Genomic DNA, 14,626 nt, shown 5'->3' with positions numbered 1-14,626 from the left:
CTTGATTGTTCATCTCTCTCCACAAAGCGAAGTATAAGACCTGGGGCGGACGTGACATCATGTTGGAGCGACGGAAGCGACTCCGTATTTTGATAGTTATACTTTTGAAATGGACAATTTTCAGACTGAACCCAGCTTCTCGGGAAGGCATTTGATTTGTGTGATCTCAGTATCATTCTTAAGAAGAGCAATTTTGGAATGTCCGGGTTGAGGAAGAAAAGCTAAAATTGATCACACATTCCTTCATTTCCAAGATCTTCGTTTTCAGTAAACTGACTAAAATAGTTTCAAGGTTCAATTCTGGCACTATAAAATACCCTGTTATCCTGACAAAGATATGTTGATGGCAGCAGATGTTTGTCAAAAAAATGGTTATGCTAAACCATGAGAACTGGTGGAAACCTTTGTTTATGGCTTCCTTTGATTAAAAAAAAGAAACACAATAATAATGAAGTACACAAGCAGTATACTCTCTACTGTCCTATTACTCTTATTATGTATTAGTGCCCCCTCAGGCTCCCTTTCTCAAAAGTTCCCTCGTGCTGCTAATCCCCCTTTTTCATTAAGCGAGAACAGAGAACATATCAACGATGTACTTGCAACAAAGGGAGAGGGAAGCTTAAAAAATAGGAACAAAACAAGGGGCTGACACTCAAGAGTCAGCACGCCGTGTGTAGACAATAAAAGTAGATGTGGTTGCACAGGGAAAACCACAGATCTGAAGCAGAGAAACAAGAAAAGAGAACCCCCACCAAATTAAAACAGGAAGAGACATTAAAGGGAACAACAAAACGGGGGCATGCAACATGCTTTTGTTTGGAGACGGAATGATCTCTGTACAGCTCTGGAGGAAAGTGTTGGATTAAATAAGCAGGCACTTGTGTGAGACTGTAGAGGAAACTCTGCTTTACTTCCTCGCTGTCACAACATGAACTCCAAACAAACCCTGCTACTTCTCTCCTCTCTCCTTTTCCTCTGTGCCGCTGCAGACCTCCAGGGTGACTGGACAAAAGTTTATTTGACTTATTTTTAATATATAGTTATTCATTTGTATTTTTGATTAAAAAAAAAAAAGTTTCATCTGAACACATTTGATTGGTAGTGTTTTGGTTGCTGAACCTCTGGGGTTATCTGAGGTAAGATCTAAAGCGAGGTTTGACAGAACTGGTGTGTCTACTTCTTCTGTCCCAACACGTTTCTATTTTGAAAATATTTCAAAGTAGCCCACACTATTAAAACATCAATATACCTTGAATACATTGACAAGTAACCAAATTTTTAATTGCACAAATAATTTCTCACAAAAAATTGACCAAAGAAGTATCCGCTTCTTATTAGGTGGAAAAACTAAAAACCTGATCTGATATGAATTTCTCAATCTGAGCCTTCAATACAAGAGGGACATTATAGACAACTACCTCCTCATCCATAATATGCCTCAGAAATCACTTTTAGGGAGGGATCTCATGTGCGGCCCGAACATTATTTGCAGCCTGTAAGATAATATTCTGCGACCTCACAAATCTTTTTACTATGTCAAACGTTTACGAAATTACGCAATTTGAACACTTTATTGTTAAAGTTTCAATACAGTTATAATAAGTTTCAGGATTCATTTAAACATTTAAAACCTTTATCAGCTAAAAGTGACATGTTGGATGGCAAACTTGAACATTGTACTATAACTGGTTACCACCAGCCCCAGTCGTCCACACCAAGCTTGCAAAACGAAGGCATAGATGTTATGGACTGGCCCGCCCATTCCCCAGACCTTAATCCACCGGGAGTTTGTCTGTAGCTTAACATCTTCACACCTGCAACCAGACCTTCATGATGCCAGTCTTCTGTAACATCTGGGATTTCCATTTTTAAGCCCAAACGTTTCAAAACGGTTAAAACACATTCGCATTCTATGCAGCAACTCTGGAACTTTCCCAGGAGAAGAGAGTGTCAGGTTCAATGGTGATTCCACTTGTGAAGATGTTATTCCAAGCAACCCAGGAAGAAATACTGAAGACCACAAATGTAACAGCAACACTACTTGGAAGGAATATCACTGCAACCCTCATAAACAAGTTTGACAACCTCGAGAGCTCAACTGTTCTGTCACTCGCAACACTGCTGGATCCAAGGTTTAAAGGCATTGGATTATACAGTCCATAAAAAGCTCAAAATGCTGCACGGAAACATAGAGCTGAATGTGCAGCAATGGTGACACACACACACGCGCACACGCACGCGCAACAAATTGTTAGATTAAATTAGTTGTATACATATATGCCATACTTATATTAATGCTAAAAGATAATCAAATATAAAGTAAGAGAATAATAAAATATACGTGGTAAAAAAATATTATCTTATTATAAAAATAAGAGCAGGGGAACCTTTTTCCCCCCCACACACACACAATCAACATACATGCATACTGACTTAGAGTCAAATCAGAATAAATATTTATGTCTGCCTGGCAACCCGAGACTCCAGGGGAAATGCGGAAGACAGGATCCAACACCCATAACTAACTGTGTCCTTCGCCTGGGAACATTTGAATTATTAGATTACAGGAGACAACAGGCAATCTCTCCCTGCAGGACACCAGGGAATCAGGTTCAAGTTGAAAGAACAATTTGGCCGGAAGAAGAATAGCGCAAGCTTTCTACAGCTCCACGCTATTCTGTCCTGGACTGTCAATTTGTTGAGTTGCAGGAAGAAGGAGCCCGGTCGACCCCAACATGCTCTGGATTGTTTGTTTCCTCCACGAATCAAAATACAAGACCCGGGACGGAAGTTACCGGTGTCTGTGCGCAGACGTCGTGTTTGACTTTAATAAAATGCACAAAATCCATCGTCCACAGGTAGTTGTAAGTTGGTCACTATGAACACACACACACTGAAAATTGTCTGTGTTCATGACTGTCAAATCTTTTTTTTTTCCCAGCTTCCAGTGTCGATCGAGATGCTGCACTGGCAAGAGCTCACAGGAATCATACATCGGATGCTACAATTGGAGTTTTTAGATACTTTTGTGATGCTCCGTTGCAAAGATCAGAGGATCCTCTGGTCTTCTGGAATGAGCACAAAAATTTGTATCCGCATTTGTATTGTTGGCTTAATAATATTTATGCATACCAGCCCCATCTGTTCCATGTCAACTTTTTTAAAATCTGGAGTTATCATCAAAAAAGGAATCGCCTAAGTCCACAAACTCTTATTCCTAAATAAAAACCTCTGAATTCCCATCCTCAAATGTCATGATTGTCTTGAGTTACACAAACACAACCCACCTTCCCTGCACCTATTTTGTTTCCTAAATAAACATCTGAATTCCCATCCTCAAATGTCATGACTGTCTTGAGTTACACAAGGACAGCAACCTACTTTGTTTGTCCACCCTCTCTCAGTCCCGGATACTAGTCAGCATACAGTATGTCTACTGAATCAGCTGAACATATGACAGTGTTGTCTACTATTTCACCACAAGATGTCACTGAAATGAACCTATGAATGAATGAACCCATGTTCAATACAATTGGCAAAGTCGTTCAATACTGCTTTATAGCATTATTTAAGCAACACTAGACCTAATCCCTGGTCGGGGGGGGGGGGGGAGATTGAATTATCGAACGCCCACTCGACAGATGTGGTGCAGACACACAGGAAAGAGAACCCTCACCAAAATAAAGCAGGAACTGACATGTAAAACAAAACATTTGTGTGCAACATGCTTTTTTTTATTATTAGGAGGCGGAGACAGTGTAATACATAGGCAGGCACTGGTGTCAGAGTCTTTAGAGGAACTCTGCTATTCTTCCCCTCTGTTCAGCCCCAACATGAGCTGCAAACAAACCTCGCTACTTCTCTGCTCTCTCCTTTTCCACTGTGCCGTTGCAGACCGCCAGGGTGAGTAGGGAAAGTTTATTTGACTTCAATCCATGGTTTGCAATGTGGAAATCGGATTTAAAAAAAATGTGTTTATTTATTATTTTGATGGTTAGTGATTTTGGTTGCTCAACCTGCAGGGTTATCTGAGGTTCAATCTAAAGTGAGGGTGTGACAGAAGTGGTTTGTCTACTTCTTCTGAAGTCTGTGGACAGTCCCTTCTGTTATGAAAGTCTTTTGAAAAAAGGCCATGATAGCAAAAAAACAATAGTCCCTAAAAACATTTTGACAAGTTTTTTAAATGCACAAATACTTTCTCCCAAAACTTTGACCCAACCACTGAAGTATCCACATCTAGCGGAAAAATGAAACCTGATCTGATACAGGCAGTGGTGTAACTAAACACCACAGGCTGGTTAAAGGGCTACTAAAGTGAAAATCCAACTCTACCGACTCCCTCGCATGTTTCAAATGTTGAAGTCTATCTCTGCAATTTGCAGCAAGTTCTTCACCGTGACGATGTTTTGATGTTATTACTTCATAAAAATTTCATGTAACGCAAAACGAAACATTTTCAATGGGCCGGTGCTTAAGCACATTTTCTCTTTAGCCACAGCTATCGTGAGCTGGACAAAGAATACACCATGTTCCCTGAATTAAGAGTCAACACAGTTACATCCCATCATGGTGGCCTTTTCGAGCTTCTGCCGTTTGATGGTGGCAACTCCCACAGTAAACCTAAACCACCGCATCCATATATGACATGATCAGCTCTACTAACTCAGATGGGGTAGTTGACCAGTGCCTTTCAGGGTCAGCTAGTGTGGAACACTTGGATAGGCCTTGGCTAGGTCCAACCAAACTACAGAGTGTTTCGTGTTGACTGTGGTTAATTTGGTCAGCCAGTTAATCTCTGTTGTATGCTCTAGAGTCTAGACAGTCAGACTTTGGACACTGGGATCAAGTAACTGGTTGACGAGTAGTTATTTTTCCCCAAAGATGGACCCAAATATTTCCCCCCTGGGTCCAAAAGGAACAATTCCTTAACTGTTCAAGTTTCATGAAATAATAATAATACTAATTTTATTTATATAGCATAAAGTCTTTCCTAAGAGGGGGAGGGTCAGTGGCTTAAAATTAGTGAAATCATTAGAAACGGAGTGGCTTGTGTCAATTATCTTATCAGGGGGTGTTATCAGTTGTCTTATTTCTTGGACTCTGGTTATAAAAATAAAAAAAAGCAGAAATCTTTCTCAGTCTTTCGGGAGTAGCACTTGGGGTGTGGGATTTTTTGGGATTAAAAACATCATCTAAAATCCGAAATAAAATCTGTGGGTTGGCTTGGTTGGCATTTAGAAAAATGATCCCTTTTTGCTTGGACTGCTGTCTGGTAGTGTTTTTTAATTAATTTGTCCACATTTCTTGGATACTTGTAGACCATCTTTTTTCCATTTTCTTTCATTCCTCCGGAATTCTATGAGGAGTTGATTTGTACTTTCATTTATCCAGGGTTGTGGGGGTCAGATATGTTTTTTTTTAATTTGAAGGGGGAACAGTGTGTGGGATGGTGTGACAACTGCTGTTAAAATGAGAGAGTAGCTCTTCTGTGTTAAAAGCAAAAAGTAAAATGCTCTGTAAATGAGAATGTTGACTGAGGGTTAAAATAGACAATTATGATAGCAGTTGGGTCTTTGCCATCTACAGAAAAGACAAGGAAGTTCAAAGGAAGTAAAAGTGCCGTTAAGGATTTAATTTAAAACTCTCTTTATAAATGACAACAACCCCCCGCCCCCCCTGCCAGTAGGCTCAGGAGAACTTTCCTTTGAACCGAGAATAGGAAAAGTCAAAGAAGAGTCAAACAAATGTTGTTTAAAGCCACTTACCACTTAAACTTTCCCACAAAATTTAGTGAATTTCCATCCATAAACCTACAATTTTTTTTGTTTATATTCAGAATTAATTTAAACATTTAAAACCTTTATCGGCTAAAAGTGACGTGTTGGATGACAAACTTGAACATTGTATTATATCTGGTTCCCACCAGCACCAGTCGTCCACACCGAGCTAGGAGGCCTGAGAGGTCAACTGTTTACTGTCAAGGGAACAGAGAATAAGGTTCATGCCTTTTTGAGTGTTCCCTTTGCAAAACCCCCTTTGGGCCCCGCACTGAGACTGTCTGCACCTCAGCCTGTGGAAGGATGGAAGGGAGTCAGAGATGCCACCAAACAGCCACCGATGTAAGAAAAAAATATATTTTTGCTGTAGTGATGAACAAAACCAGGTCAGATTTGTGAATCTTTTTTAACTGTTTAAGGTGTATCCAGAATAGAGAAATTACTGTGGAATTCATTGGGATAACGGGGCTTGACATGGAAATCCCAGAACTTTCAGAAGACTGTCTGTACCTTAATATCTTCACACCTGCAACCAGACCTCATGATGCCAAACTCCCGGTAAGAAAAGTTCAACTTAAAAATGAAGACAAATCATTTTACCATATATGCCCTTATTCAACTTGTCTTCTGTGCAATGTAATTGTCAGGTTAGAAATCTGACTTAACACTTTTACTTACTTAAAAAATAAATAGAAATCAGATCCTGTTTAAAGACACACCTGTATGTTGGTTTGCTGTTATGTCTCGATTACAGTCTAACAAGCTGTTGTGTATTTTAGTCCAAAGGTTTCCACCTAAAACGAGCATGAATTATTGATTGATTTGTCCTTACATTCCTTTCTCACACATGCAGTGAGGAAAATAACAGCAGTGATACAAACATAATAATATTATATGTGTTTAAGTAAATTTAATGAGCATAGTTTAGCTCAGAACTTTCCCATCAGTAATAGCAATACAGACTTTAGTGACAAGTCGAATCTGGCACTGGTCACCAATACGTTATAATACGATAAAATTGGTTCTGACATAAATGTCAGTAACCAGGCTAAAATCAAATTTTGGTGTCATTTAGGTATCATTTTTCCATGTGAAAAATGTGTTGATGTCCAGGTGCTTCTATTTGAGGAGAATATCTAGAGAGTGAGATGAATCAAACCAAAAATTCAAAATAAACAAAACATTTATTTTGCTTCTTTGTGTGGACAGGTCATGGTCTGGATCCATGGAGGAGGTTTTGCAGTGGGAGCAGCTTCAATATATGATGGGTCTGCCCTGGCAGCCTATGAGAATGTAGTTGTTGTATCAATTCAGTATCGCTTGGGAATTCTTGGCTATCTCAGGTAAGTCATGTCGAGATGTCAATAAATCAATACTGGCTGACTGAGAAGATCTGCTTTAAAATCATGAAACGCTTTCTATGTCTATGAGCCAGCACTGGTGATGAGCACATGGCAGGAAACTGGGGCATGTTAGACCAAGTCCAAGCCTTGAAGTGGGTCCAGGAACATATTCACAACTTTGGAGGAGCCTCTAATTCAGTCACAATATTTGGGGAGTCTGCTGGTGGAGTGAGCGTCTCATTATTGGTAAGTTTCATTGTTAGATGCTTAACCGGGTTGAATGTACTTCAGCTGTGATAATGATTTTTGGATTATTTAAAAATAACTAATAATATGTTTAGCACACATGAACGACTTCTTGCTAAATAACAGTTATTTTATGTGTTCAATTGATCAGCTTCTCTCACCACTGACTGAAGGACTGTTCCACAAAGCTATTGCAGAGAGTGGCACTGCTGCCATGGATGTTTTTGTCCAAGAAAATTCTCATGCGGTGGCTCAGGTGATTCATAGGTCCTTTTTATTTTTTATGTTTGTGGTATATTGTTTCTGTACGATAATCTCTCTATTTGTTAGAAATATTGGGATGAAGCTTCTGATTGTGTTTCCAGATTGCTGCAAACAAGTCTGGATGTAGTCTTGACTCCACAGAGAAGATCACAGATTGTATGAAGAACCTGGATATGGAAACAATTAACACACTTGTCAAGGTATGAAGATAATGATTTAATCGGTGGAGAGTAATGTTCATGTTACCTCTCCGTCTCAAGGACAGATCATTAAGGTGTACTGTAGTCGTCGATGGACACTTTTTGACAAAACCAGTGAAGCAGTTGTTCAAAAACCATGAACTTCACAAGGTGCCTTTCATTACGGGAATAAACAGTGATGAAGGCGGTTATTCACTCACACGTGTAAGTCTGAATACATTACACACTTGAATATATTTTATCTTAATATTTCACTGTTTATGTGTCATTATTAGCACTTTGCACCTCCAAACTGGACTGAAGGACTTGACCAGGAGCAAGTTTCAAATATGATCTCAATGTTTCTCCCTGATGTAAGAACTAAACTTCCATGCAACTCTGTGTTACCACAAAAACACATTTACCATAAAACAATTTCTTTTACAAGGTCAAAATGAGGGACTGGGTGACAGAGGAATATGGTGTGACTTCTGAAGACCATGTAGGAAACAGGAATGCTTTCATCCAATACATTGCAGATTTACTTTTCAACATTCCAGCCGTTGTTACAGCAAATGCTCACAGAGGTAATACTGTGTGCGGAGTGATATCATTTTAATGATGTTCAGTGATACATGTGTCACTCTTACCTCATTTCTGACAGACGCTGGTGTCCCCATGTATCTTTATGAGTACCAGTACATTCCATCTTATATGAAGTCAAGAAGACCAAGCTTTGTGGGAAGTGACCACGGAGATGAAATCTCATCAGTGTTTGGATACTGTTTTACAGAGTCTCTTGTCAAATTAATGGGTGAGTCCACTGTGATATATTGGTTTTATGTTGCATTTGGTTTGTGTGGTAGTACTTTTGTTTTTCAAGATGTTAACTCATTTGTGGTTCCAGATGCCTGCATAGCAGAAGAGGAACAACTAGGTAGAACCGTGATGAGCTACTGGGCCAACTTTGCTCGCACAGGGTAAGATTCAAGTCAATGAAATGCAAAACATAAAACCCAAAAAATCATGAGGAACAGTAGCAATAAAAACACTTCATGTAGGTCTCCAAATGGAAAGGGTCTGGTTCACTGGCCAAAGTACGACAAAGAAGAAGTTTACCTGGCAATCAGAGAGGACCAGGTAGTTGATCATCACCTGAATAAGGAACACTTTGTCTTCCTGACTGAGATTCTTCCAAAGAAGATCCAACAACTATATCAAGAAAAACAAGATCGGAGCGAACTGTGATCACCTTTGTTCCCTCTAATAAAGTTGGGTCTTAAATCCTGGTTTGATTTTTAATATTACTTTATTATTCAGTTTTCATCAATTATTGATGGTTCAAAACGATGGATATAAAACTACAAAAGGTTTTGTTATATTTATCAAAGGTTTGGCTAAGACGCATATGCATTCCAAAAAAAAATAATTGTAAAAAGTACATTTTCAGAGAGAAAATGGCTCTTCAGATATTGGTTTGTATGATCCTAGCATTTTTTTTAAGGAGCGCAAACATGGAATGTCCAGGTTGAAGAAGAAAAATCGGAACTGATCAAACAATTGATCACAATCCTGCGGCACCTGATCAGCAAAGCGGATTATCTGCTGCAGATACATTTTACTGGGCCTATGCTTTTTTCTCCTATGTCATCAACTGATATGCTTCTGTGATAGGTTGAATATATGCGTAAAAATGTGTAAAAGAATGGTTAAAAATGGTTAAGAACACTTCAGTATGGTCATGTCATTTAAAAAAAAAAAAAGTTGAAACGCCTTAATATGTTATTCTGTGATCAATAGGCATGATTCTCATTTATTTGTCTTCTCCCAGGTAATAATTCAATATTTCTTTCTGTTGTGTAGTTAAAAGTATGGGTGAATATGTGAAGTGTCATCTTAGGTTTTTTTTTTCAGTCATTGTTTGGTTGCTCCTGTGTGGGTGGATGCCGTTCGCTATTGGTTGTTTGCTGTACAAGTTGCAGGCATGAGCCTATGTATATTGGTTTATTTGAATAATAAATTCTGCCAGAAGTTGGCTGGGTGGAGACATGTTCAAGTGTCGTCTTTTATTTGCACTCTCAAAGACTTTCAGGGCGTTATATTTAGCACCACTGGGAGGAGAAATTTACCTTCTCCAGTTTGGCTCATCAAATTGAACAAGATTTCGTAAGGATTTCCTGAAATCGATTATAGTGGATGCTGTCAGTCGGTCAATAGCAGCAGGCCAAAGAAGTGGAGTCTGGCCTTAAATATGATCCTTTTCTTGAACAGAGTATGTTCCTACATACTGTCATGACAGTCTTGCAAAACAATAACGTTAGAAGTGACCTTTAACCGTACCTTCCACCTTCAAAGTTAAATATTGCATGTTCGAATGAAGCTGAACGACACAGCCAGCAGTACCCAGCAACAGCATAAAACCCCAACTTCAGCGCAGTGACTGTGGTCATTCTAGCAACAAGAGAACAAGTGTGACGTTACCCCTTACATTGTTCTTGATGTGCAAAATTCCACTGAACATGTTGCCAGGAAGAACTGGAAATGGTATCCTACAGCTTGTCTAAGCTGTCTATTCAGTTTACTGTTCAAGATAAACCAAGCAGCTGCCATCAAGTATCAGAGAATCTAGTGAACACACAGTAAGAACAGGTGGATGGCATATCATGGGATCCTCTGATCGACTTACGTCACTTGGAAGAGCCGGAAAGAACTGGTTGTACAGGACATGCTGCGGGAAGATTGCTCCACTTTCTCCAAGCAAGATGACATTATTGGATGTATTGACAACTATGTATATCTTTGAAGATTATTTACACAGTCTGATAACACATTATTGAGTTAAGAAGTCTCACATGTCATTTGCCTAACCGGTTGTCTGTTTAAAGAAGAAGAAAGGAAGCCTGCGCTGTTGCATCGATTTCAGTGGGCTAAACGAAATACAATGCCCTGAAAGACTGAGAAAACAAATAAATGAGGATGTTTGAACATAACGTCTTCATCCAGCCAGCTTAAAGCAGAATTGAATAAGCTAATAAACCAATATGCAAAGGCTCAGACCCCAATGCAATCGATTCCCTATCATAAAAAATAAAACAATTACATTAGACAGACTTTATTAATTCCTCTGAAGATCTCCTTCGGGAAACTAGATTTGCAGTACAGGACAGAGGATAGAAGGTTTAAGCAAGTTTCATAAAAGCAAGAACAAAGTTCAAATAAAATGAACAAGTGTAAAAAGATAAAGTGCAAATATAGAGAGCATAGATCGAAGGGAAAAAAAAGCAAAGATCTTAGGATAAGGTAAGGTAAAGTAAGGTAAGGTAAAACTTTATTGAAATTGTTTTTTTCCAATAGCCAATACATGCATTTGGAACAATCTTCCTCTCTCTTTGCGCTTGATGGAGTCTACTGACTCCTTTAAGAAACATCTTAAGACGTTTCTATTTGTTCAGGCTTTTCCTTGAATTTCTCGAACTCCTGTGTTGTTCTCGGTGTTGTCTTGATCTTTGAAGTATGTACTGTTTTGAGTATTGTTTTGATTGTTAAAGCGCTTTGTGACCCTGGTCTCGAAAAGCGCTATATAAATAGATATTACTTACTTACTTACTTACTTACATACAGCAATTTTTTTTATAAAAAATAAAAAATAAATCAAAATAAAATAAGAACAAGAACAAAGAGAAATAAAGAGAAAGAACAAGATGACACAATCTAAGTCTAAAGATAAAGACAAAGAACATAGATAAAAAAAACAACAACAAAGACAAAGGATACAAAGACTAACATAGAACAGAACATCCAGATATTTTCACTCCACTCCTGCCCCCGAACTAAGAATTGTAGAATTTAATAGCCCGAGGAATGAATGAGTCCTTGAATCTATTTGTTTTGCACCTGGGTAGGAGCATTCGTGCACTCATTCTGCTTCTCTGCTCACTGATGACAGTGCTGAGAGGATGACTGTCATCGTCCATGATGGACAGTAGTTTGTTCAATGATCTCCTCTCAGCAACTGTCACTTGGACAAATTAAGATCTCCTGAGTCTGAAGAGACTTTGTCGAAAGACTGAGCGTCTCTGGAAGTCCACTAAACTTGAGGTGCATAGACTTCACCTCAGGGATCTGATGACTTCTTACAATGAGATGGTAGAAACTGCTAGATCTGATTACATCAGAAAACTGGTAGCAGCAAATAGGAAAAACCCCAAAGTTTTGTTTGACACGATTAATTCTCTCGTGTCTCCTGCTCCTCAAATCACGCCTGTCTTCTGTGAAGCTGACAGTAATGCATTGTTGAGATTTTTCATTGACAAAATTAAATTGATCAAAGAGAAAATCTCTCCCCCTTTGTTTGGAACCCCTACTGTCTCTGAGCCCCTCTCCTCCTCTTGGTCCTCCTTCACTGCTGTATCTTTGGGTGATATTTCGGCACTAGTGAACAAGATGACACCCTCCTCTTGCTCAGATGACGTCCTTCCTTGTAGGCTTCTTATCAAAGTATTTGATGTAATTGGCCCCTGGGTTACCAATATGGTGAACCTCTCCCTTTCCACAGGGGTTTTCTCCAATGCATTTAAACATGCCATTGTGGAGCCTCTGCTCAAAAAACCAGGCTTAGACCCGACTGACCTCAGTAATTTCAGGCCTATTTCTAAGCTCCCTTTCTTGTCCAAGATGTTGGAGAAGGTGGTGTCTGAGCAGCTGTCTTTGTTCCTGGATCAGAGCGACATCCATGAGAAGTTTCAGTCTGGCTTCCGTAAACATCACTCTACGGAGACAGCTTTATTGAAAGTGTCCAGTGACATCATGATGTCGGCTGACTCTGGTAAATTCACTGTTCTGGTTCTTTTGGATCTGTCCTCAGCCTTTGACACAGTTGATCACCAGATCCTGCTGAGAAGACTGAGGGATGAAGTGGGACTGTCTGGGTCTGTGTTAGAATGGTTCTCATCTTACCTTTCTGGGCGCAGTTTTAGTGTATCTGCCAATCAAATGAGGTCTTAATCTGCAGATCTGTTGTGTGGAGTCCCTCAAAGTTCTGTTCTGGGTCCTTTATTGTGTTTGCTGTACTTGATTCCCCTCGGTAAAATCATTCAGAGATTTCCAGATGTTTCTTATCACATTTTTGCTGATGACATCCAGCTCTACTGCTCTTTTGATCCAACTGAGCCCCAAAGGCTGAACAGCTTAGTCAATTGTTTGCTAGAAATCAAACAATGGCTGAGTGAAAACACTCTACAGCTAAATGTGGACAAAACTGAAACACTGGTGATTGCTCCTGATGATAAGATTCCAGGGTTGAGTCAGTACTTGGGTGACTTAGGTCAGTCTGTCAAACTGAGCCTGAGAAACCTGGGTGTTGTATTTGATAAAGACATGTCTCTTGTTCGACACTGCAGAAAACTGACCAGAAACTGTTTCCTTCAACTGAGAAAAATCTCTAAACTTAGGAAAATGTTGTCGGAACATGATCTGGAGCTTGTAATCCATGCGTTTGTTTCTTCTCGTCTGGACTATTTTAACAGTTTGTTTTCATGTCTTAACAAGAAGGAGTTGTCTCGCCTGCAGTTGATTCAGAACTCTGCAGCGAGAATTCTAACCCGCTCAAGTAGAAGAACTCACATTTCTCCGATCCTTAAAACTCTTCACTGGCTTCCAGTTTCTTTCAGGATCAACTTTAAAATTCTGGTTCTTACTTTCAGAGCTATTCATTGTCAGGCTCCACCTTACATCACTGATCTGATCCAGCCTTACACCCCAGCTCGGGCTCTGAGGTCTGTGGATCAGAATCTACTTATGGTTCCACGCACACGACTCAGGACCAGAGGAGAGAAATCTTTTCAGGCTGTTGCTCCTAAGCTTTGGAACAATCTTCCTCTCTCTTTGCGCTTGATGGAGTCTACTGACTCCTTTAAGAAACATCTTAAGACGTTTCAATTTGTTCAGGCTTTTCCTTGATTTTCTTGAACTCCTGTGTTATCAGTATTATCTTGATCTTTAAAGTGTATATACATTTTTGAGTATTTTTTTGTTTGTTTAAGCGCTTTGTGACCCTGGTCTGAAAGCGCTATATAAATAAATATTACTTACTTACTTACTTACCAGTGAGTCCAGCTTCATTCCAACCACAGAGCCAGCCCTCCTGATCAACCTGTCCAACCTGTTGACACTCCTCTTGGACACATTTCCACCCCAACACACCACAGCATAGAACCGGACACTGGCCACCACAGACTGGTAGAACACCACATACAGGTACAGGATACATGTAAACATAGACTACATCATCCCTTCTCTCTGCTCCTGCCCCTAAATTCAGAGTTATAAAGTCTAATTCTGAATTTGGAACTAAATAGCTAAAAAAAAAAAAAAAGAAGAAATACTGTTAACACAATCTTCATAACCTTAAACCACGCAACACCAAACTGACCAAACACCGCCCCCACGTGGCGCAGATGGTGACTCATAGGAAAATTACTAGATAATAATAATAATAATAATAATACTAATAGATCCCCTCTTCTGGTCCAACCAGGCAAAACCAATCAACACCACTAAAAGTAAACACAATAAATAAATCTCAATGTCCAATTCTGGTCCAAGGAATTGTCCTGCAAAGCTATGCTTACCTTTCATGTTGAATAAGAAACACAATAACAACACATGAGCGCAACAAGTCCATATTAATTGGAAATATCCTCTTTCTTGAAGCATGTATTATTATTTATTTAAACATTCTATTGTGCTCACCACCCCCTTTTAAGGAGGAAATCATATTTTAGTTTCAGTTTCACTTCCACTGCGGGTGCGTCAGTGA

General features: G+C 39.3%; 1 protein-coding gene across 1 annotated transcript; it reads left to right on the top strand.

The window, feature by feature from the left end:
* The first annotated feature begins 3,772 nt into the window (after positions 1–3,772).
* Positions 3,773–9,854, top strand: LOC148073686 (fatty acyl-CoA hydrolase precursor, medium chain-like). The gene is made up of 13 exons (XM_087797018.1): positions 3,773–3,903; positions 5,927–6,119; positions 6,197–6,335; positions 6,987–7,120; positions 7,213–7,366; positions 7,518–7,622; positions 7,732–7,830; positions 7,891–8,034; positions 8,106–8,183; positions 8,258–8,396; positions 8,474–8,623; positions 8,717–8,789; positions 8,871–9,854. Exons 1-13 carry the CDS (start codon positions 3,834–3,836, stop codon positions 9,055–9,057), a joined length of 1,665 nt encoding a protein of 554 aa, XP_087653144.1. The 5' UTR covers positions 3,773–3,833; the 3' UTR covers positions 9,058–9,854.
* Positions 9,855–14,626: the final 4,772 nt, after the last annotated feature.

Source organism: Callionymus lyra, chromosome 8 (assembly GCF_982586985.1).
Source record: "Callionymus lyra chromosome 8, fCalLyr1.hap1.1, whole genome shotgun sequence".
Lineage (NCBI taxonomy): Eukaryota > Metazoa > Chordata > Actinopteri > Syngnathiformes > Callionymidae > Callionymus > Callionymus lyra.
The sequence above is the reverse complement of the archived record's forward strand: the minus strand, read 5'-3'. Positions and strand labels throughout refer to the sequence as shown.

What these genes read in the sequence shown, in the direction of transcription:
- LOC148073686 (XM_087797018.1), top strand. Translation starts at nt 3,834, where the DNA reads ATGAGCTGCAAACAAACCTCGCTACTTCTCTGCTCTCTCCTTTTCCAC. An exon ending in GGAATTCTTGGCTATCTCAG is followed by an intron (nt 7,121 to 7,212) that starts GTAAGTCATGTC and finishes TCTATGAGCCAG; the next exon opens with CACTGGTGATGAGCACATGG. An exon ending in GCCAACTTTGCTCGCACAGG is followed by an intron (nt 8,790 to 8,870) that starts GTAAGATTCAAG and finishes CACTTCATGTAG; the next exon opens with GTCTCCAAATGGAAAGGGTC.